This window comes from Somniosus microcephalus, chromosome 8 (genome assembly GCF_052327205.1).
Source record: "Somniosus microcephalus isolate GS21.2 chromosome 8, FLI_Smic_1.0, whole genome shotgun sequence".
Classification (NCBI taxonomy): domain Eukaryota; kingdom Metazoa; phylum Chordata; class Chondrichthyes; order Squaliformes; family Somniosidae; genus Somniosus; species Somniosus microcephalus.
Window position 1 is genome coordinate 56022102 of NC_140994.1, and position 24389 is coordinate 56046490.

Consider the following 24389-nt stretch of genomic DNA (forward strand, 5'->3'; position numbering starts at 1 on the left):
AAATTGAAACTGGAAACTGAAGACCGTTCCGAGCTGCTGAGTTTTAAATGGTTCTGGGAATATTCATTCTAAATCCAAAACACTTTCTGGCATTGAACAGGGAGAGTTTAGGGTTCACTGTCTATCAAAATGCTTTGGCAAAGCATTTTATTTACCTCTGCTGACTAGTGATTATGCTAGTTACAGATGCTGGGCTCTGTGGCATCTGTACAAGTCAGCTTTTTAGCTTGACTGATTTTCCAAATATTTAGAAATGTGCAGATAAACCAGATCTGTGCTTTTGAAGTGCACTGCAGATAGGTTATCATATCTGGATCGGAATGGGCACCAATGCCACGGAGAAGACAATTCTTCCAGTATAACTGTTCAAAACAGGAGACGGTAACTCTTTTAAGAGTTATGGGGGGTTAAATTCAACAGGGCCCGAAAATGGGTCAGGAGCCAAGCCCTGGGAACCTGGATGCAGTGCCGCAAAAAGTTCAATTACATCACACGACTGGTCAAGGTCAGTGTTTCTTCAAATGCCATATCCCACCAACTGCACCCCTAGCCTTGGAAACTGCTCAACCTACCAACAATCTCTATCAATCCGAACACATACCTAACATTCATAGCTTCACCTCACCCTCACACACTTAGCACTGCTGCGAGCCTCACACCCACATCTCACAGCTTGGACATACTGCCAACTATTCAAACATGGCAGCCACATCATCCAAACAGATTGCACAGAACACACGCACTGACACACTTCCCTCTCTTGCAGGTTAAGGTGGCGTACAACCGAAGGCAGCTTGAGCTAAGCGGCATGGGACGGGCACGGCTGCATGTCCTTACCCCGATGGAAGAGACGGTGCTAGCCATCATTGGAGCAGTCATTACTGGGGCCGTGGCCAGTGGCAGGGCTGAAAAGATAGAAGATGATGGTATTCTCATAGCTAATCCTCCTTCTCACATCCCACTTCCCCCTCATCCCACAATCTCTTCTGATTTACAGGCTGCAGATGGTGTAAGCATGCACCTCTTCTTTTCCCCCTACCCCCTCCCCTCACCACAACCTAGCCTTGTGCCTTTCTCCTTTCAGATACCCAAGAACTGCAACCTGGCCAGGCAGTGGTGGAGGAGCAAGAAATGGAAGAGGAAGAAAGCAGTGAAGAAGAAGAAACACCGTCACTTGATTTCACACTCACAGCCACCAGCTCAGATACGGACACTGCGCATAATTTAGAAGAGAGCTTAGAGGCGGGGTCTGCGCATGGTGAGACACCAGGCACGAGTGGCCTGGAGCAAGGGCAGGGGACAAGGGTAGTGCAGGTGCCAGCTCGCCACAGGGCGAGGTTGCACACGAGTTCTGCTGCAGAAGACTCAGATGAGCACTTCGATGGAGTGGGCTACAGAAGAAGGCTGATTGGTATGCACAATTAAATGCTTGGTGCATCGATAGGCCTGCCAGAAAGCCTGTGTGCAATGTTAAGGAGCATGAAGCAGTCAGGCACCAACTTAGCACAGGACTTTGTGCAGAACTTGGAGCCCATCCTTTCCAGCAAGCAAGTGGTGGAAAACTCCATTAGCACACTTGCAGACCCAACCATGATGCAGCATCTGATCGCCGATGTCTCAGCTTCCACTGCAGCATAAACAGAAGCCACCCAACGTCTGGGTGCTGCAGTGGTAGCTCAGACTTCTGTCATGCAAGGTCAGCTTACTGCCATGCAAGCTCAGACTGCCGTCATGCAAGCTCAGACTGCTGTCATGCAAGCTCAGACTGCCGTCATGCAAGCTCAGACTGCTGCCAGCATGGCTGCATATACTAGTGTTCAAAGGGGCTGGCAGGGTGTCACAGCAGTTCAGCGATCTGTCTTCCAACAGATTATTAGGATTGGTGAGGGGCCACCCGGGGGAGTGGCAGTGGCTCTGTGGAGCACAAACCTGCTATCCTCTTTCAAGATGACAGCATTCATCCTCCTACAGCTGTCACTCTGCCATTGCTCTTGCTGTTGCCTCTCAGCCAGCCAGCCCAGACAGCTGCTGCCCATGCTGAAATGGTGCAGTCTGAAGCCGGGCCTTCCAGGTCCAGAGCTGCTCGAGGTTGTCCTCCAAGGCTATCTGCAGTAAAAGTCAGCAGCCTTCCACCAACCATGCTGCAGCCACTGGGATAGCACTCCGTAGGAACACTAGGACAGGCAAAGCCACACAGGCGACAGGCACTAAGGGAATGCACAATGTTGATTAGCTAATGTTTATATAATTATAAATTTGGTTTCGAATGTTTATTTTGTGTTGGCTATTATTTTTGCATTGTGGCCAAATGGACGCTGTGATGGTCAGTAACAGAGGGAAGGTAAGGTGTGGGAGTGTTGGTGCATGGAGAACTGGGGTTGCACTTACTGGTATTGCAGTTGGATAAATCATTAACGGACAGCCCGGCTAGAAAGGGGCTGTCTAGGTGGCTTCCTCCCTTCTTCCTCTTCCTCCTCAGCTGGTCGCTGTATGGCTGGCGGCAAGGACTGTGCCCTCATGATGGTAACATTGTGCACCATGACTATTGACACCCGCTCTGCCGAGTAGTGCAGGGCTCCTCCAGAGCGGTCCAGGCAGCGGAAGCATTGTTTCTCAGTCTGCTCTATCACATTTTGTGTGGCTGCATGGCTTTCGTTGTATGCATGTCGCCCATTTGAACATGGGTTATGCACCTGAGTCATGTCCTCAAAGGATAGCCCTCATCGCCCAGTACACATCCACTAGTTTGTCATGGTGACTCAAATGCAGATAGCACAGCGAACTGACGCAGAATGAAGGTATCATGACTGCTGCCAGGATACCGAGCACTGATCTGCATGATTTGCTGCGTATGGTCACACACCAGCTGGACGCTGAGGGAGTGGAATCCCTTTCAGTTCCGGTACATGGCAGAGTTGACATGCACTCGCAAAGCGATGTGTCTGCAGTCAATGGCACCCTGCACCATGGGGAAGACCGCAATCCTCACAAAGCCGCGTGCTCACTCCGTCTAATGTAGTCAGCTCGCTTGGAATAGAGCGCCTCAGTGACCTCCCTTATGCAACAGTAGATGGCAAACTGCGAGATGTTGCAAACATCTCCAGCTCCAGCCTGGAAGGAGCCCAACGCATAAAGGTTCATAGCCACGGTCACCTTCACATCCACTGGCAATACGGTCCTCGCCCTGCTCTGAGGTTGCAGTTGTGGCTGTAGCAGGTGACAGATTTCAGTGAGGACGTCCTTGATGAAGCACAGACGTCTGACACACTGTTCTTCGCTGAGGTTCAGGTAAAAGAATTGCTCCCTTAACACCCTGGGCAAATATGGCCTCTTGCTAAGATCCCTTCTCCCCCTCCTCCTTCTAGCAACTTGACCTGCACTGTGTGGCCTCTGCTCATTCTCCGTCATGTTGTAGTCCAAGAGGAATGCCTACTACTGCCCCCATGTCTGGGAGAAAGTGGTTTGTGCAGAAGCCTTCAAGTCAGGACAAAGTCCTTCAGCACCTGTCACACCCTCCCTGTAAATTTTAGCAACTTTAAAGAACTCTAGAAAGCACCAAACACTTGTTAAATCGCGCAGCAAACTCAAGTAGAAATCAATTAGCACCTAACCTATAAGTAGTTGATGATCCCTTTAAATAGTGCTGGTCGGGGCTCATTCCTGCTGTTGAATGCGTGTTCAGATGTGCGAGCTTAAGAGGGGGCGTTAGCTGGAGCTGTCATGATCTGCCTACTCTGCATACTTCCGGTGGACGTGCACTGTGTGCATGCTAACATCCTCACCAATATGGCATCTGGCACGACGCGCATGAAAAATGTGTACGCGCCGCATTCGTAGCACCAAAAATATGGGTGTGAAGAAGCCAAATTTTGTGGCCATGGACTTTGATTCTATTTTTTTAAAGATCTTGTAAGATGATTTTCAGGCATTCAGTAGCAATGTTAGAATGATGTTCCAACCTCTAAAATGGATGACGGGATCCAGAGAACAGGAAAAAAAGTATAATTTTCTATTTATTTAAAGATATATAATAAATAGCATTAGATAGAAATAAAAGTAATAAAAATAGTTTAAAGAGAACAGGAAGAAGGAAAATGGGGAGAGAGGACAAGCTGCAATTTTACTTTAGCTATTTATGGATAATAGCCTAGCAATGAAGCTATTTCTGACATTTGAGATGTTTTATTGTTGTAACACTGGGCCAAATCTTGCTAGAAAAATAGAGCGTGTTAACGACGCGCACCGTTACTAATGCACAAATCGGCCAGCAAATTCAGGGGATTAAGAGATACGGCATGAGTTGCAAATTTCAAGAACTTGTTGGTCGATTTACACTGCTCCACCATTTGTTTTGCACAAAAGGCATCTCGACCATCGTCTCCCCGTTATTTTTAACAACTTCCTGGATTTGCACATTAATTGTCCATTAAACTTGCCACAGAAAGTTAGGGCTTGTGATTAAAAGTGTAAGTACCCTTTTAACAACATGAGATTTGTTAATGCATTGTCAATCAACCTCTCCGGCCCAGAAAGGGAACAATTTAAACTGTTCAATCTCATTCCTGCATGTAGTAAATTATTCTTAAAGATTTAAAAAGTGTCACAGTTTGAATTTTAAAATGTTTTCCTTAGTGTCTCTTTCTTCCCTCTCTCTTAATCCAATCTTTCACTTATTCTCTTTAAAGGAGATGCACTGTTGGTCCCGCCATGACCCAAGGTCTCAGTTGCCCCATTGCCCTCCCCACTTCTAGTAAGTTACAGCGCAAATATTTTTGAGCTGAAGGGTGCAAGAGAAAGTCTAATTAATGCCGTATGCCGAGAGATGCCCTGCTCCAGCAAGATTTGGCTCACTGGATTTTGTTTCAGAGCCACTGTATGCAAGATGAAAATCAAAAAATACTAGACCACGAAGCCTGGACATATTCTGAATGTCAGAGTTAAATTAAACTTGGTTTTTTTTCAGTTCAAGATAACAATGAGCAGACCTCAACACCTATTTCACTATTAATTATCACCTCCGACAGCAAACTTGGCTTTTATCGCCCCTGGAGGTGATTGGGGCGCTAAATCAGACGCTTCACACCTGTCTTAAGGCACAAAGGCCGAGGAGCGAGGTGCTACCTCACAGCGCTGGCAAAGCTCATTAGATGTCAGTCAGCAGTGGAACACAGACACACTGGTGCCGGCCAGTTCTTAAAGGGGAGGTCTGACGAAAGGTCATCGACCTGAAACGTTAACTCTGTTTCTCTCTTCACAGATGCTGCTTGACCTGCTGAGTTTCTCCAGCACGTTTTTGTTTTTATCTTAAAGGGGAGGGTTGATTTTGCACTCCATCCACATCCTGCTCATTGCAGCCTTGAATCTCAGCCTGGAGAGACCTGTACATCAAATCTGCTGGAAAGAACAATGGAGAGACCCAGGGAAAGAGCTCAGAGTGCAGCCCCCGCAGTCTCTTCTAAATAGATACAAGGAAGGGCAAATCAAAATGAACCTGCAAAGTGCTGCTCAGTATGCAAAACTCCTTCACACAGTGTTGAATCTCTCCAGAAGTCTCTCTCTCTCTCTCTGAATGCGTGGTTCAAAAATGTCACCAACAAAAAGAGACAGGAAGCGGTCGCCTTTAAATAGCGCTCCCCCAGTCCCTTCCTGACTGCAAAACGCTCCCCTCAACCTGTCATTGCTAGCGGCAGGCGGTAAGGCAGGGGGCGCCACTCAATATCCGGTCCAGGGCGCTACGCACTCGATTGACGTCACGATCTGCCGGCACAGGAGATCGTGGCGGTAGTGTTTAGCACCGCTGCAAAATGTCTAGTTAATTTCACGAGCGGCGCAATCAGGCCACGCCTGGGCGCTAGTTGCTTTGCACCCCATTAGCGCCCTCTTAAGGCGCTAACGGGAGGCGCAACCAACTGAATTTTTCCCCCTAGTGTCATAACGGCACAGAAGGAGGCCATTCGGCCCATCGAGTCCGTGCCGGCTCTCTGCAGAGCAATCGAGTCAGTCCCATTCCCCCGCTCTATCCCCGAGCCCTGCAAGTTTATTTCCCTCAAGTACCTATCCAGTCTCCCCTTGAAAACATTGAGTGTGTCCACTTCCACCATTTCCATCGGTAGCGAGTTCCCAGTCCTCACCACTCGCTGCGTAAAAAAGTTTTTCCTTACATCCCCCTGTATCTCTTGCTCAAAACGTTAAAGCTGTGTTCCTTAGACCTTGTACCATCAACTTGTGGGAACAGCCTTTCCCCATTTAGCCTATCCAAACCTGTCATAATCTTGTACATCTCTATCAAATCACCCCTCAACCTCCTTTGCTCTAATGAAAACAAATCCAGCTTCTCCAACCTGTCCTTGTAGCTAAGATCCCCCATCCCTGGAACCATTCTGATAAATCCCCTCTGCACCCTCTAAAGGGCCTTCACATCCTTCCTAAAGTGTGGTGACCAGAACTGGATGCAATACTCCAGTTGTGGCCTAACCAGCACTTTATAAAGGTTCAGCATAACTTCTCTACTTTTGTACTCAACACCTCTATTTATGAAACCAAGATCCTATATGCTTTGCTAACCACTCTCTCAATATGTCCTGCCACCTTCAGGGACCTATGCACATTAACTCCCAGGTCCCTCTGTCCCTGCACACTCTTTAAAACTGTGCCATTAAGTGTATATTGCCTCTCCCTGTTCCTTCTGCCAAAATGCATCATCTCACACTTCTCTCTATTAAATTCCATCTGCCACTTGTCTGCCCATTCTGCTAGCCTTTCTATGTCCTGTTGCAGTCAATTGGTATCATCCTCACTGTTTACCACACCCCCAAGTTTGGGGTCATTGGCAAATTTAGAAATTCTACTCTGTATTCCAATATCCAGGTCATTTATATATATCAAAAAAAGCAATGCCCCCAGCACTGACCCTTGGGGAACACTACTGTCTACCATCCTCCAGTCTGAAAAACAGCCATTTACCACAACTTGCTGTTTTCTGTCCTTAAGCCAATTCCTTATCAAAGCTGCCACTGACCCACCTATTCCATGAGCCTTAATTTTGTTAACCAGCCTTCTATGTGGTGCTTTGTCAAACGCCTTCCTAAAATCCATGTAGACAACATACATTGCATTCCCTTCATCGATCCTCCCTGTTACTTCATCAAAAAATTCAATTAGATTAGTTAAACATGATCTGCCTTTTACAAATCCGTGTTGGCGTCCCTTAATTAGCTTCCACTATCTCCTCCCCCAATTCCCTTAGCAATCTGAGATACAAGCCATCTGGACCAGGTGACTTATCCACTCTAAGCATACCCAGCCTTTCTAGTACATCCTGTCCATCAATTTTCACCCCTTCCATTGCTTCTACCTTTTCCACTGCTACCGATATTTTGTCAGCATCCACCTCCTTAGTAACACCGATACAAAGTATTCATTGAGTATTCTAGCCTTGCCCTACGCTTCGAAGCATATAACACCTTCTTTGTCGCTAATAGGCCCCACCTCTTACTGTTTACATGCCGGTAGAAGATTTTGGGGTTCCTTTTTATGTTAACCACCATTCTATTCTCATATTTTGTCTTTACCAATCTTATTTTCATCTTCACTTCCCCTCTCAAATTAGTATATTTGGTCTGGTTCTCCCTTGAAGAATTCACCTGACATGCATCATACACCCCCTTTTTTTGTTTCATCATCTTCTCTATCTTCCTCATCGTCCAAGGAGCCCTTGCTTTGGTTCCCTTACCCTTCCCTCTTGTTGGAATGTACCTAGTCTGCACTTGGAACATCTTTTCCTTAAAGATTACCCATTGTTCCATTAGAGTTTTTCCTGTCAATCTTTGGTTCCATTTTACGCTGGCTAGATCCTTTTGCATCCCATTGAAGTTAGCCCTATTCCAGTTTAGAAGTTCCACTCTAGACTGTTCCTTGCTCCTTTCCATTGCTAATCTAAATCTTATGATACGATGATCACTCATACCCAAGTGTTCTCCCACAGAGACTTGGTCGACCTGGCCCACCTCATTCCCCAGCACCAGATCCAGCAATGCCTCCTTCCTAATTGGGCCAAGAACATACTGGTCAAGGAAATTCTCCTTGACAGAAATGAAATAATTTTTAAAAGCTGAAGCTATATTATACTCACTTTTCATATTTCTTGAAACCAGCACTTTTAGCAGCAATTTTATCCAATGCAAATGCTTTCTGGGCACACTGCATTACTAATAGGTCATCATTATTCTTGTAAGCAAGTTGCATCAAACGCGTCCATACCTCCAGCTCCAGCAGTTTATCAGACCAGGTGCAGTCTGATATTTTTTTTTCCAACTGAAAATGTTCATACAATTTTGTATTAAGAAATGTAAACATATAGACCAAGAAATTATGCCGAGGTTGTGCCTGCCACTGATCTTGTCAAAAATTGCAGAGTCAAGGGCCAGGAGAAGTAGCGATTTGGAGGAGCATCTGCAAAGCTCTAAGCTGCCCTCTTTCTCCACCAAACAGGCCAGAAAGGCTGACTAAAATTTTCTGGGATGGAGGGGATACTGGCCTCCAACATCCCTTTAAAAAGGTAAGGGGGTGGTCCCTGCACCACACTTTGTAAGCTGATGTTTTTAAAAAAAAATACTGTGCCTCTGCTCTTCAGGGGTCCAAGCCTCAATTCCGACCTTGACCCCTCAAGTAGGCGCCATTTCAGCCGAGTTTATGTGGTACATGACTGAGGGTCAGGGCCCAAGAAATCCTGACTTAGGGAGTCCCCACACCCTTTTACATTTATGGCTTTGTAGGGACTGGCAGAGGCTCAGCCTCTAGGATGCCATCCTGGAAACTAGGCCTTGTCTTGGAACTTGGGCTTAGGTCCTGTTGAAGTATGCAGCCGTTCCAGAAGATTCCTTCCAGAGTTACGGTAGATCACCAAGATAGCAGAGGAATTTGGGCCCAAAGTAGACAATTCCTGAAATACAAACTCTTAAATAGGTTAATTTTGGTAACCATTTATAGAAACACTGTGGGCTTTGTAAAAATGAGCTGAGAAGAGCTACTCCTAATCTTCTAATATATGAGACAATTATTTAAAGCAATGATTATCAGGTACATTTTTTAATGGCATGTTTAAGGAAGTATTAAAAATGATGAAATTATATTACATATTTCAGGCTATATAGCTTTGAAGTCCTGCACATGTTGGAAATAACACTGATACACTGTAGTAATTTATTTTGAATGCGGTGACCTAAAAGTATGTTCCATTTTCTTTTATATCCAATTTACCTTACAAGGTTGCCTCTGACAGTAAGCTACATTGTAGTGAAATTGATGTACTGTATATACCTCCAAAGTTACCAAAACCCTTCCTGTGTTAAACCTCCTCAGATGGTTTCCACTGCCCACACTTGATCCAACAGGAAACTTAAGCAGGACCTAAAGCAGAAGGAAATCATTTGATTTCCTCCTAATTAAAAAATCGTCAACAAGGGTCAAAGTATAACTTGAAGGTCTGTTTCCTCATTTCTGTAAATTGAAACATAGGGGGAGAAATTCAGTATCGCCTCATTTGGGGTGCAATTATCGGCCGGGCGCAAAGTTTAGCGCCTGGCGCTAATTATCGCCTCCGACTGCAAACTTGGCTTTTATCGTCCCTGGAGATGATTGGAGCGCTAAGTCAGGCGCTTCACACCTGTCTTAAGGCGCAAAGGCCGAGGAGCGAGGCGCTACCTCAGAGCGTTGGCGAAGCTCATGTGATGTCAGTCAGCAATGGAACATAGACACAATGGCACCAGCCAGTTCTTAAAGGGGTGGGTTGATCTTGCTCTCCATCCACATCCTGCTCATTGCAGCCTTGAATCTCGGCCTGGAGAGACTTGTACATCAAATCTGCTAGAAAGAACAATGGAGAGACCCAGGGAAAGAGCTCACAGTGCAGCCCCCACAGTCTCTTCTAAATCAATACAAGGGTAAATCAAAATGAACCTGCAAAGTGCTGCTCAGTACCCTAAACTCCTTTACACAGCGTTGAATCTCTCCAGAAGTCTCTCTCTCTCTCTCAGAATGCGTGGTGCAAAAATGTCACCAACAAAAAAAGGCAGGAAGTGGTCGCCTTTAAATAGCGCTCCCCCAGTCCCTTTCTGACTGCAGAACGCTCCCCTCAACCTGTCGTTGCTAGCAGCAGGCGGCGCCACTCAATATCCGGTCTAGGGCGTTACCGGGGCGTTGCGCACTCGACTGACGTCACGATCTGCCGGCGCAGGAGATCATGGCGGTAGTGTTTAGCGCCACCACAAAACGTCTAGTTAATTTCGCGAGCAGCGCAAACATCGTCGTGCCCAGGCACTAGTTGCTTTGCGCCCCATTAGCACCCTCTTAAGGCGCTAATGGGAGATGCAAACCAACTGAATTTTTCCCGCAGGTTAATGCTGTTGCAAGTGGATTTGTTCAAAGTAAGAAATAAATAGTTTTAACCTGATGAAAAGATTTTAAAATGTTATATTTGTTTAAAAATCTTTATATTTGTATGTTGAGAAATTATTTGCTTTTTGATTACTTGAAACAAAAAATCATATTCAGGCAAGTTTAAATAGCTTTTAAATGTGCCTGACTGCTTCAAATTGAACACACACAAGTAATATTATGGCTCAGGACAAAAAACACTTACCTGGACATCTAATTTACCAGGTCACATTTTAGACTTAACCAAAAGAATACTTAACACCATTTTATTACACATAGTATTGTTTTATGCAATGATACACTTATTTTGGAATACACACTAATTTTTAAAATTTTCCATCACAATGTTAAGGACCATGCTAATTGCTTACCTCAGGAAGACTGGGAACAATAAATTTCATCAGGTTGTTGTTATTACATGAATACATCTCCAGAGCAATAAGAGCCCGGACCATTGAACCCTGGCTATCATTATTCTGCTATAAAAGATAAAGAATAAAGAATATCATGTGTACAGCATGTCAACAAAATAATAGAAGATTCAACAAACCGATACTTCAAGTGGATTGCTGTTTTACTAATTTAACTCTGATTTACATAGCACTGAAAGAAAACCACCAAATGTCTGTATTAATTTGCATTACAGTTAGACAAAAAGCTCAGCAGTTAGCCAATAAAAAGCAAAAAGTAATTTGAAGATGATTACTGAAATTATACAAACAGTAAAATGCTGCGGATGCTGGAACTCTGAAATATAAACAGAAAATTCTCAACAGGTCAGGAAGCATTTGTGAAGAGAAAGAGAGAGAGAGTGAGTTAACATTTCAGGTCTGTAACCGGTCGTCAGAACTGGAAAATGTTACAGAAGTAACAGGTTTTAAGCAAGCACAGAGGCAGGAAAGGGGGGAGGGGAGGAAGGAAAAAAAAGGGAAGGTCTAGGTTAGGGTGGAAGGCAGGAGTGATTAAATGACAAAAGGGATGACAGTGCAAGGCAAATGGGGGTGGGAATGGGACAAGTAAAGAAACAAAACATGGATCTAGAGGAGCTATAAATAGCAACAGCAGAATCATTACCAGCACCTGCTGTCTGAAAAAATGGGGGGCAGTGGTTATGATTTGAAATTGTTGAACTCGATGTTGAGTCCGGAAGGCTGTAAAGTGCTTAATCGAAAGCCGAGGTGCTGTTCCTCGAGCTTCTGTTGAACTTCACTGGAACAGTGTAGGAGGCCGAGGACTGAAGTCAGACTGGGAGTGGGGTGGAGAATTAAAATGGCAGGTGACCGGAAGCTCAGGGTCACGCTTGCAGAATGAACGGAAGAGTTCAGCAAAGCAATCACTCAATCTGTGTTTGGTCTCCCCACTGTAGAGGAGACTGCATTGTGCACAGAGAATACAGTATACTAAATTGAAAGAAGTAAAAGTTAATCGTCGTTTTACCTGGAAGGAGTGATTGCGGCCCTGGATGGTGGGAAGGGAGGAAGTGAAAGGGCAGGTGTTGCATCTCCTGCGCTTGCATGGGAAGGTGCCATGGGAAGGGGAGGTGGTGTTGGGGGTGATGGAAGAGTGGACCAGGATGCCGTGGAGGGAACTGTCCTTTCAGAATGCTGAAAGGGGAGGGGAGGGGACGATGTGTTTGGTGGTGGCATCGCATTGGAGATGGTGGAGGACGATCCGTTGAAGGTGGAGGCTGGTGAGCTGCACCTCAATATGCATCTGACAGGTTCGCTACAAATCCCTTTCTTTGAACTTCATGCCGGGAAATTGGAGAATTACCTAGACAGGTGACTCCATATTTGTCTGAACTTGAAGCACCATATGTTAACTAACAGCTGGTTTGGTAAACAACATCCCTTCTGTTGCTGGAGACTGGAGTTGCATGCAAATGAATGTCAGAAGGCTTTGTGCCCAGATTAATATATATTTACAATCTATATTAATGACTTAGATGAAGGGACTGAGTGTAATGTATCCAAGTTTGCAGACGATACAAAGCTAGGTGGGAAAGTAGGTTGTGAGGGGGACACAAAAGCCAGAATTTTCCCGCTGCCATGCAGACGGGTCGGCAGTAAAAGTTGCAAAAAGTGGGAGTGCGTTGGGAACACGCCATCATCTTGCCTCCAACACGGTCACGTTTACCAGCGCGCCACAGACCCGAACAGCAGAGGTGGTCAACCTAATTAATCTCATGAAATCCTTGTTGTGAGACCCTTAACTATGGATTTTAACCAGACCTTTTGAATTTCACTGGATGATCACAGGAATCACGCAACTCAGGAACCATGCCTGTCAACCTGAGACGGAAGCTCAGTGGCCATTGTGCGAGGTCATTAATGTAGAGCGTGGAAATCCCCCAAAATACTCCCACATGCTCCAGTCGGAGCAGCGGGAGCAGCAGAGGAGGAGCCCGGTATAAAAACCGGCGACCAGCAGAGGCCCGAGACCAGTCGGAGCAGCGGGAGCAGCAGAGGAGGAGCCCAGTATAAAAACCGGCAACCAGCAGAGGCCCGAGACCAGTCGGAGCAGCGGGAGCAGCAGAGGAGGAGCCCGGTATAAAAACCGGCGACCAGCAGAGGCCCGAGACCAGTCGGAGCAGCGGGAGCAGCAGAGGAGGAGCCCGGTATAAAAACCGGCGACCAGCAGAGGCCCGAGACCAGTCGGAGCAGCGGGAGCAGCAGAGGAGGAGCCCGGTATAAAAACCGGCGACCAGCAGAGGCCCGAGACCAGTCGGAGCAGCGGGAGCAGCAGAGGAGGAGCCCGGTATAAAAACCGGCGACCAGCAGAGGCTTACCAACTCAGCAGCGGGGAGAGAGGTAAAAAGTAATCAGTGTGTGACGTCACCAGGGAGCAGGTAAGTGATTGGTTGGTGAGTATTTCTCTTTTTTAAACTTTAACTCTGTAGTTTAGAGTTACTAGGGTCTTTTCTGGTGTAGCAGGGACTGTTGGTAGACTATACAAGCGCCTTAGAGATAATTTTAATTGGTGATAGTAAATTAATTTAAATTAAGTAAAGGGAAGGTCATGCCAGGTGAGCCCAGCCCCGTGATATGCTCCTCTTGCTCTATGTGGGAATTCAGGGACCCCGGTGCCCCTGATGACCACGTGTGCCAGAGATGCATCCATCTGCAGCTACTAGCAGACCGCATTGAGGCGCTGGAGCTGCGGGTGGATGGGTTGTTGAGCATTCACGATGCTGAGAGGGTCGTGGATAGCACGTTTAGTGAGTTGGTCACACCGCAGGGAAGGGATGCACAGGAAGACAGGAAATGGGTGACCACCAGGCGGAGCAATAGAAGCAGGCAGGTACTGCAGGAGACTCCTGTGACCATTCCCCTCTCAAACAAGTATACCGCTTTGGATACTGTTGAGGGGGATGACTCACCAGGGGAAGGCAGCAGCAGCCAACTTCCTGGCACTGGGGGTGCTCCTGCTGCCCAGGAAGGGGGGAAAAAGAGTGGGAGAGCAATAGTGGTAGGGGATTCTATAGTAAGGGGAACAGATAGGCGTTTCTGTGGCCGTAGACGTGAATCCAGGATGGTTTGTTGCCTCCCTGGTGCCAGGGTCAAGGATATCACGGAGCAGCTGCAGGGCATTCTGGAGGGGGAGGGTGAACAGCCAGAGGTCGTGGTCCACATTGGTACCAACGACATAGGTAAAAAGAGGGATGAGGTCCTGCAGCAAGAATTTAGGGAGCTAGGTGAAGGATTAAAGAGCAGGACCTCAAAGGTTGTAATCTCTGGATTACTCCCGGTGCCACGTGCTAGTGAGTATAGAAATAGGAAGATAGAACAGATGAATGCATGGCTAAAGGGATGCTGCAGGAGGGAGGGCTTTAGTTTCCTGGATCACTGGGTCTGCTTCTGGGAAAGGTGGGACTTGTACAAGTCGGACGGTTTACACCTGAACCAGAGGGGAACCAATATCCTTGCGGGGAGGTTTGCTAGCGCTGCTGGGGGGGGTTTAAACTAACTTGGCAGGGGGATGGGGTACAGAGTGGAGCTATAGTAGGGGGTGATTTACAGCCAAATACAGAGGAAAAAACAAGTCAGCTGGGAAGGCAGAGCAAATATGTGAAGGCAAAAGGGAATATGGCAGGGCTGGAAGGCATTTATTTTAATGCAAGGAGTCTTGCAAATAAGGTGGATGAACTGAAGTTGTTGTTGAACACATGGGAGTACGATATTGTTGCCATCACGGAGACATGGTTGAGGGAGGGTCAGGACTGGCAGCTCAATATTCCGGGGTATAGAATCTTCAGGCGAGACAGAGGGGGGTGTAAAAGGGGAGGGGGTGTTGCAATATTAATTAAGGAGTCAATTACTGCTGTAAGGAGGGATGATATATTAGCGGGTTCCTCAAATGAGGCCATATGGGTAGAACTTAAAAACAAAAAGGGGGCAAGCACTTTGCTGGGAGTGTACTATAGGCCCCCAAACAGTCAGGGGGAGATAGAGGAACAGATATGTAGGCAAATCTCAGAGAAGTGTGAAAATAATAGGGTAATAATAGTGGGGGATTTCAACTTCCCCAATATAAATTGGGATAGTCAGAGTGTGAAAGGCTTAGAGGGTGCAGAATTCTTAAAGTGCATCCAGGAGAGCTTTTTGAGCCAACATGTAGAAAGTCCTACAAGAGAGGGGGCGGTACTGGACCTAATTCTGGGGAATGTAGCCGGGCAAGTGGTGGAAGTATCAGTAGGAGAGCATTTTGGCGACAGTGACCATAATTCGGTGAAATTTAAGGTGGTCATGGAAAAAGACGATTTTAATATGATAAGGCAGGATCTGGCCAAAGTGGACTGGGAGCAGCTACTTATAGGAAAATCCACATCAAAACAGTGGGAGACTTTCAGAAGGGAAATAGAGAGAGTACAGCGCCAACATGTTCCTGTAAAGGTCAAGGGTGGGACCAACAAGCAAAGGGAACCTTGGATGACAAGGGAGATACAAAAATGCATTAGAAATAAAAGGGGGGCTTTTGGCAGTTACAAAAGACTAAAGACGGAAGAAGCCCTAGAGGAGTATAAAAAGTGCAGGGGCATACTTAAAAAAGAAATTAGGAGGGCGAGGAGGGGCCATGAAATAACACTGGCGAGCAAAATAAAGGAAAATCCTAAGATGTTTTATAAGTATATTAAGGGCAAGAGGATAACCAGGGAAAGGGTAGGGCCCATTAGGGACCAAAGTGGCAATCTGTGTGTAGAACCAGATGATGTAGGCGGGGTTTTAAATGAATTTTTTGCATCTGTGTTCACTATGGAGAAAGACGATGCAGACATAGAAATCGGGCAAGGGGATTGTGACATACTTGAACATATTAGCATCGAGAGGGAGGAGGTGCTAGCGGTTTTAGCAGGCCAAAAAGTGGATAAATCCCCAGGCCCGGACGAGATGTATCCCAGGCTGCTGTGGGAGGCAAAGGAGGAGATTGCAGGGGCTCTGACACAAATTTTCAGAACCTCTCTGGCCACAGGGGATGTACCAGAGGACTGGAGAACAGCTAATGTAGTACCATTATACAAGAAGGGTAGCAGGGATAAACCAGGGAATTACAGGCCAGTGAGCCTAACATCTGTGGTAGGGAAATTATTGGAAAAAATTCTGAGGGACAAAATTAGTCTCCACTTGGAGAGGCAAGGATTAATCGGGGATAGTCAGCATGGCTTTGTCAAGGGTAAATCATGTCTGACAAATCTGATTGAATTTTTCGAGGGGGTGACTAGGGAGGTGGATGAGGGAAATGCTGTGGATGTGGTTTACATGGACTTCAGTAAAGCTTTTGACAAAGTCCCGCATAGGAGACTGGTCAAGAAGGTAAGAGCCCATGGGATCCAGGGTGCCTTGGCGCGTTGGATCCTAAACTGGCTGAGTGGCAGGAGGCAGAGGGTGATGGTCGAAGGTTGCTTTTGTGACTGGAAGCCTGTGTCCAGTGGGGTACCTCAGGGATCGGTGCTGGGTCCCTTGTTGTTTGTGATCTACATAAATGATTTGGATGAGAATGTAAAAGGGATGATCAGTAAGTTTGCAGATGACACGAAAATTGGTGGGGTGGTAAATTGCAAGGGGGAAAGCCTCAGGCTACAGGACGATATAAACGGGTTGGTCAGATGGGCGGAAAAGTGGCAAATGGAATTTAACCCTGAAAAGTGCGAGGTGATGCATTTTGGACGGACAAATAAGGCAAGGGAATACACAATGAGTGGTAGGACCCTAGGAAGTACAGAGGGTCAGAGGGACCTCGGTGTACATGTACATAGATCTCTGAAGGCAGCGGAACAAGTAGATAAGGTGGTTAAAAAGGCATATGGGATACTTGCCTTCATTAGCCGAGGCATAGAATATAAGAGCAGGGAGGTTATGATGGAGCTGTACAAAACGCTGGTGAGGCCACAGCTGGAGTACTGTGTGCAGTTCTGGTCGCCTCACTATAGGAAGGATGTGATTGCTTTGGAGAGGGTGCAGAGAAGATTCACCAGGATGTTACCTGGGATGGAGCGCCTCAGCTATGAAGAAAGACTAAACAGGCTGGGGTTGTTTTCCTTGGAGCAAAGGAGGCTGAGGGGGGACCTGTTTGAGGCGTACAAAATGATGAGGGGCATAGATAGGGTAGACAAAGAGGAACTTTTCCCCTTAGTAGGGGGGTCAATAACAAGGGGGCATAGATTCAGGGTAAGGGGCAGGAGATTTAGAGGGGATTTGAGGAGGAACTTTTTCACCCAGAGGGTGGTTGGAATGTGGAACTCAATGCCTAAAAGGGTGGTAGAGGCAGGAACCCTCACAACATTCAAGAAGCATTTGGATGAGCACTTGAAATGCCATTGCATACAAGGCTATGGACCAAATGCTGGAAAATGGGATTAGACTGGACAGGGATGGATGGGCGGCGCAGACACGATGGGCCGAAGGGCCTCTTTCTGTGCTGTAAAACTCTATGACTCTATGACACCTGCTTCCTCACGTATGAGAAAGGCACTTGCGGACTCCATTTTTGAGCACAGATTTAGGTGTCTAGAGTTTGCAAGTCTTCTCTGCAACCTCGGAAGCCACTCTCACCACATTATTAGTAACTATCACAGCATTTGATCTCTACTTGACCTTCCATCTATTACATGATCATGGGTGTTGCTTATACTGTCTCACCTTGATCCTCAGAATCGGACGAAGATGAGCCCCAACACCAGCAGCAGCAACAACCACCTTCTCCTCAACGACCTGATGCTCCACAGGACAGAGGGCATCAGCGCAGGGCTGCACCGCACCGGAGGTGATACCCCCAACATAAGGTATACAGGCAGAGGTTGAGCTTCAACATGACTGATCAGCAGTGCCAAAAGAGGCTCAGGCTATCGTGCCAGGTCATCGCAGACATTTGCAGCTTGCTGGAGTAAGACCTGCAGCCCAGAGGACCTGGTGGACAGGCCTTGCCACTGGCTGTCAAAGTCGGTCTCAACTTCTTCATCTCAGGCGCCTTCCAGGGATCTTCAGCAGACCTTTGCAGCATCTCACAGTCAACCGCCCACAGATGCATCACACAGGTCACCGAAGACATGTTTAACAAGTCAGCCAATTATGTCAACTTTGCCACTGATGCAGCCATTGTTACTGAGCATGCGCTCGGCTTTGCTGCTCTGGCTGGCTTCCCATAGGTGCAAGCATCATCGACTGCACACGTGGCCATCAGGGCACCCTCACATCACCCAGGAGTGTTTGCAAACCACAAAGGCTTCCACTCCCTCAATGTTCAGCTCGTCCGCAATCATAGGGAGATCATCATGCATGGGTGTGCCAAATTCCCTGGCAGCTGTCATGACTCTTTCATCCTGCGCCAATCCACCCTCCCTCAGCTCTATGCACCTCCAAACATGGCTTATGACACCCTTGAGGAGGCCAAACAATGAGGCTCAGGAAAACTATAATGAAAGCCACATGTCCACCAGAAGTGTCATAGAGCAAATAGGCATGCTGAAGATGCGCTTCAGATGCCTTGATAGATCTGGAGTAGCCCTTCAGTACGCACTAACCAGGGTCTCCAAAATCTTCATCGTTTGCTGGGTGCTGCACAATATAGCACAGCAACAAGGATTAGAGCTGCATGAGGAGCAAGGCGCAGAGCCCACAGCCTCTTCAGAGGAGGAGGAGCATCAGCTGGAAGACGAGGAGGAGGAGCAGGAGGAACCGGAGGTCCAGATGCCAGCAGCACCGGAGCACTTTGCTGCCTGGGAGGGCAGGGATGGCATCATCATGGCCAGATTTGCTTAACTTCCTGCATTACACCTATATGGCTGCCACATGCTGTGCCAAGTTCCACCCCAACAACACCATAAAGCATTCTGACAATGAGCACGCCATTCCTTTCACACTGACCCCCATTGCTGGAGGTAACATTGGCCCAGTAATTCGGGTCCAAATGCGTGAGTACGGTCTGGGTACTCACGCATCTGGCCGGTGGAAATGCCGGCGTTCAGGAAGCACCGCGCATGCGGGGAACGCCGGCATTTCCAGTCCTCTGAACGAAGGGGTTCAGAGGCACAGCGCGCGCGACTGCACAGGCAGCGCGTGCGCAGTGAAATTCCCTTTTTTTTCCCCCAGAGTTGCACGTGTGTAAAGGCCTCCGATATTTACACACAGAAAAACCAGACGTAAGTACTTAGTTTTACAGGTAAGTGGGCTTTTAGTACAATTTAGATTTTTTTTTTCCCCACAGGTTTGTTATTTTTAAAGAATTTACAGTAAGGTAAGTTTAGTTTTAGCCCCGATTTTTTATAAATTTTTTTTTTCAAATTTTAAAATTATTGTTTAAAATAGTTTTTCATAGTTATTTATGGTTCATTTAAGTATTGCAATGTTTTTTTAAATTTTCTTTCAGGTTTAAGTAGTGTTTTGGGGCCAGCAGTTTTCATGAGTTTGACAGCTCTCACTGTCAAACTTATGAATGAACTTTTGCAACCTCCCATTGGTTGCCTAGTGCCCACGTGATCCCAGCCGGCTCATCGCACTAAGTACGCCACTGGGTCACGCACGCACAGCGCAGCAGGACCTCAAGCTGGCCAGTCACAGGAATGTCATTGCGGGCCAGATTTCAGATGTCGGCGCGCCGGGTAAGTCCACCTTGGGGCCTTGCACGCGCGGCAATCACCCGAGCCGAATTACTGGGCCAAGATGTCTCACCATTCACCCCAACTCACAAAGCCACTTCCAAAGTAGATGGGGATGGAACGGAAAGTGGTGAAAATTAACATGTCATAACAGTAACAGAACCTTAACAATAACACTTCTTTAAACACCCATGTGCTTAAGCTTGTGCATCTACTTCTGTGTGCTTCTACAAGGTGCAACCACTGTGGCTTCAGCAAAGGTAGAGGCAGGCTGCTCACTTCCCTTCTGCGACTGCATAGACACTTTTGGCGGTCTTCCTCTGGGTTTTGGAGCCTCTGATGGCCCTGCCAAAATCTGCTCCTCCTGCGACTGTGCTGGGGCAGACTCGGCCATTGTGATCTAAGGAAACATCTGGAGCTCTGACAGAGGGGAAATGGGGAAGAAGGGTGAGTGTTTTGAGAGGAGCCCCCACTTCCATGTCCCCTCTAACCATCATCCCTCTCATGGGCGACCCGCACTTCCCTGCTAGCAAGGAGTTGGAGAGCACCTTGCTGCACAACAGTGGGGCAATGAGGATCCATGTCTATGTTTAGATCCCCCTAGAGAAGAGGTCTATAAGCCTCTGCCATCTGTTGTCCATAGCTAGCATGTGCTCATGTGGCACATTAGCTGCTCCATGCAGGTGGTCATCCTTTCCATGGAAGAGCATATCGTCGCCATCGCCTGCGACATGGTGGTGCTCATGTTGAAGATGGACCCCTGCATTCTCTGCACATTTGCAGACATTGCGGCTGCAAAACCTGCCTGAGCCTCCTGCATTTCTTTCTCCCCTCTAGGATCACCCTCTTTCGCGATGGCCCCCGAAACTCAGCGTCTGCATGCAGCAGAGCAGAGCTTGGAGCATCCTGCAACCTCTGACGAGGAGTCTCCACTGCTGTCCCTGTTCTTGCTCACTTGTGAATTGAGAGACAGCAGGTGACAACGCTACTCTATCGCGCATAGGACCCACCGAGGTGTGCGTATCTGCGCTGGTGCTGGGAGCACTTGGGTCTGGTGACAGTGCATCCTCAGAGGCTGGAGGCTCCTCTGAAGAGTCGTCTTCCTCCTCTGGCTGGACATTGGTGTGGGCTCTTGATGGTCCTGTGGGAGAGTAAAGAGATGATTTAAAAATGTTATATTAACAATGGGTAACGATACCATTATGCACATGATGAACATGCACTGGCTGCTGATATCAGTCACCATATGAGTGACTGCTGTATGCAATGTGGCTGTATGAGATGTAATTCTTTCACCAGGTTGCTGAGAGGTCCTTCTCTTTCCGTCTCCCACCACCAGCAGCTCTGCAACTCTTGAAACCTCCAGGGTCACCTCCTCTGCTGCAGTTAAAGTGCTGAAGGATGGAGGGCCACCTCCAGTTCTCTCCCTCTCCCTGTTGTTGTGAACTCTCTGCTCCTGCAAGGAGGGAAAGAAGAGAAGTTTAAGTGACACTGATGGCATGAGTGTAAGGATTGTGTGGGTTACATCTGTAGAAGGTGACTATGAGCGAGTGTGGTGCCAATGTCAAATAGCCTCCTTCTGTGGTGTTAGTTGGTATGATTGCATTAGGAGGAGGGTGAGTGTGCGGGGTGGTTCGTCAAATGGGGATGTTAGTATGTACATAGGGAGAGAGATGGGTGGACATGCAAAGTATGTTGATGTGAGTAATGATTTGGGATATGGGGAGAAAGCAGGGACAGGGTACTGAATTTGGATGATCAGCCATGATCTCATTAAATGGCGGAGCAGGCTCGTGGGGCCGAATGGCCTACTCCTGCTCCTATCTTCTATGTTTCTATGATGTGCAGGAGCAGGCTTGGGAAGGCAGAGTGATGGGGGTGTGGTGACAGGCACAGCAGGATGAAGGGGAGTGCGGCTTTGCACTAACCTTTCCTGATCTCATCAGATCATTGAAGTGCTTCCGGCACTGTACCCAGGTCCGTCTTATGACATCCCGGCTGTTCACCTTAGCAATTTGAAGCCAGGCTCTTTTTGTTTCCTGAGGAGGTCTCTTCCGCCCATCAGCAGGGAAGAGGACCTCCCTGCATGCTATGACTCCCTCCACAAGAATATATAGGGAGTCATCAGAAAAGTGGGGTGCAGCCCTGTCTTTGGGAAGTCATTTTTCTATTTCTGCATAACAAGACACTCCTCTCCAATCCTCCCTCCACACTCCTGCATGAACCTTCAAATGCAATGTGGCCAAGGCTGCTTTAAATATCCCCACTGGAAATGAGTCATCGATGATGTCATCAGACCTATACCATTTAATAGGGCCAGGAAACACGCATGTCTGCCTTAATAGGGGCCATTACGTTAAAGTTGCTCTGAGGAGCGGGCTGATCAATACATCGGGGTACCGACCCACTACACAAGGAAAATTCCGGCCAAAGAGTCTGCAAACGCATATAGACAGGTTAAGTGAGTGGGCAAGATCAGTGCTTGAGCCTCAGCTATTTACAATCTATATCAATGACTTAGATGAAGGGATCGAGTGCAATGTATCCAAGTTTGCTGACAATACAAAGCTAGGTGGGAAAATAAGCTGTGAGGAGGACACAAAGAGCCTGCAAAGGGATACAGACAGGTTCAGTGAGTGGGCAATAAGGTGGAAATGGAGTATAATGCGAAGAAATATGAGGTTATTCACTTTGGTAGGAAGAATAGAAAAATAATATATCTTAGATGGTGAGAAACTATTAAATGTTGGTGTTCAGAGGGATTTTGGTGTCCTTGTACACGAAACACAAAGTTAACATGCAAGTGCAGCAAGCAATTGGTATGTTGGCCTTTATTGCAAGGGGGTTGGAGTACAAGAGTAAGGACATCTTGCTGCAATTGTACAAGGCTTTGGTGAGACCACACCTGGAGTACTGTGTACAGTTTTGGTCTCCATACCGAAGGAAGAATATACTTGCCTTAGAGGGGGTGCAATGAAGGTTCACTGGGATGAGAGGGTTGTGCTAAGAGGAGATATTGAGTAAAATGGGCCCATACTCTCTGGAGTTTCGAAGATTGAGGTGTGATCTCATTGAAACATAAGATTCCGAGAGTGCTTGACAGTGTGGATGCTGAGAGGCTTTTTCCCTTAGCTGGAGAGTCTAGCACTAGGGGTCATAGTCTCAGAATAAGAGGTCGGCCATTTAGAACTGAGACGAGGAGAAATTCCTTCACTCAAAAGGTTGAGAATCTTTTGAATCCCAGAGGGCAGTGGATGCTCAGTCATTGAGTATATTCAAGGCTGAGATTGATAGAGTTTTGGGCTCCAAGGGAGTCAAGGGATATGGGGATCGGGCAGGAAAGTGGAGTTGAGGTCAAAGATCAGACATGATCTTATTGAATCTTAAGGCTCGAGGCCTACTCCTGCTCCTATTTCTTATGTTCTTATTTCAACTAATAGCACCAGGAGCAGTTTAGAAACCTTGTGATACCAATTCCTGAGCTGCTGTTCATTCTTAAGGGACAGGACGATATTGTCCAGATGGTCTTTATTTTGACCATCCCACTCCCCTTTTTGCATGTGGCTTATTTGGAGAAAGACAAGGGGAACATCACAGCCCCTTGACAGCCGCTGAAGTCATTCACCTGGGCCTCTCCTATTTCCCTACCATCAAGTAGAAATGGCCCCTTTCTCTGGCTATGCCACTTAGAGTAGAAAAAGCCTCACAATCAAGCCATACCCACACTTCTTTTCCCTGTTCCTTCACCTACTGTTTGGGACAATGGTGCCACCCTCTTACCAGCTCCCTGCAAAGCAGATTGCAGTCTCCATACTGAAGCTTAGGGTGCTGCTGTCATTCCAGCTATGGCATAGCAGCACAAACTCATTCAAAGGAGGCAGAATTATTAAATTAACGTGAAGGCCAATGACAAACAAATCGCAGCTTCTGGCTTAAATTGTTTTACCTCATCATCATTTCCCAGATTTGGTCCTATCTGTTGCTGCAGAAGCTGTTTTATTGTGACCCATGTGATAATAATCTGATGTCTCACAGCAATAGGCACAACATCAGAGGGTGCACTCCCATTTCTAATATGTAATGCATATTCACAGATCTGTAGTCCAAACAACATTACATTAGTTATTCTGTTACTACTATTAATAACTTTAAAATACACTGAGCAAATAAACATTAAACAATTGTCACTTATTGAAAATGAATCCTAATCAACGTGATTACTAAAATGTATAAGGTATATTCTTTGATTTGATCTCAAACACAGAACAGTGCCAAACCAGCTCAAGAGCTAATTCAGCTTAATGATACATAGGTAATTGTCTAACTTTACTTTTTCAATGATATGAATCCTGCACACAACATAGGAGAAGAGTCTGGAAGAACCTTATGCTGTGTACACACTTAAAAATGTCACTGTGGTGTTGCCAAGCGAGGTGCTGCATTTTGTCACCTACTCCCACACTGCATGAAGCTCAGGGCCTTGTCAATGTCCCAGATCATTTTGACTTGAAGGCAATTTAAACTAATCACTTCACATTAATATCTCCTACCCCCCCCCCCCCATTAACTACAACCCTGCACTGCCTACGGTGAAGACTGGGTGAAATTGTGTTGTGAGGAGGATTCAAATCATTTGAAGAACAAAGTGGACTCTATCAAGAAAGGAGTTATTGTTCTTCGTTATTCCCCATGCTCCAGGGCATACCAACATTGTATAGTTTTAAGAGGGGAGCATTTTATATAACAGGCATAACACTAGCTGTCAGAACCAATCTTCTGAATTACACCTGTAGAATACTCTCTCAGCACTTATTCTCTACCATATGTAACAAATATCCAACAAGCCATTATTAATCTAGTTGTA

At 46.7% G+C, this 24389-nt stretch overlaps 1 protein-coding gene across 2 annotated transcripts in view; it reads right to left on the reverse strand.

The window, feature by feature from the left end:
* cfap46 (cilia and flagella associated protein 46) overlaps positions 1-24389 on the reverse strand; it is a 575305-nt gene that overhangs the window by 397613 nt on the left and 153303 nt on the right. Inside the window, exons 20-23 of one of the 2 annotated variants that reach the window (XM_085994743.1) lie at positions 23472-23621; positions 17628-17630; positions 10806-10913; positions 8132-8313 (exon numbers count right to left, since the gene is read on the reverse strand). In XM_085994743.1, the coding sequence (XP_085850869.1) occupies positions 8132-8313; positions 10806-10913; positions 17628-17630; positions 23472-23621 (443 nt within the window). The remainder of the gene's footprint in view (positions 1-8131; positions 8314-10805; positions 10914-17627; positions 17631-23471; positions 23622-24389) is intronic. The other variant, XM_085994742.1, reaches the window with a different exon arrangement.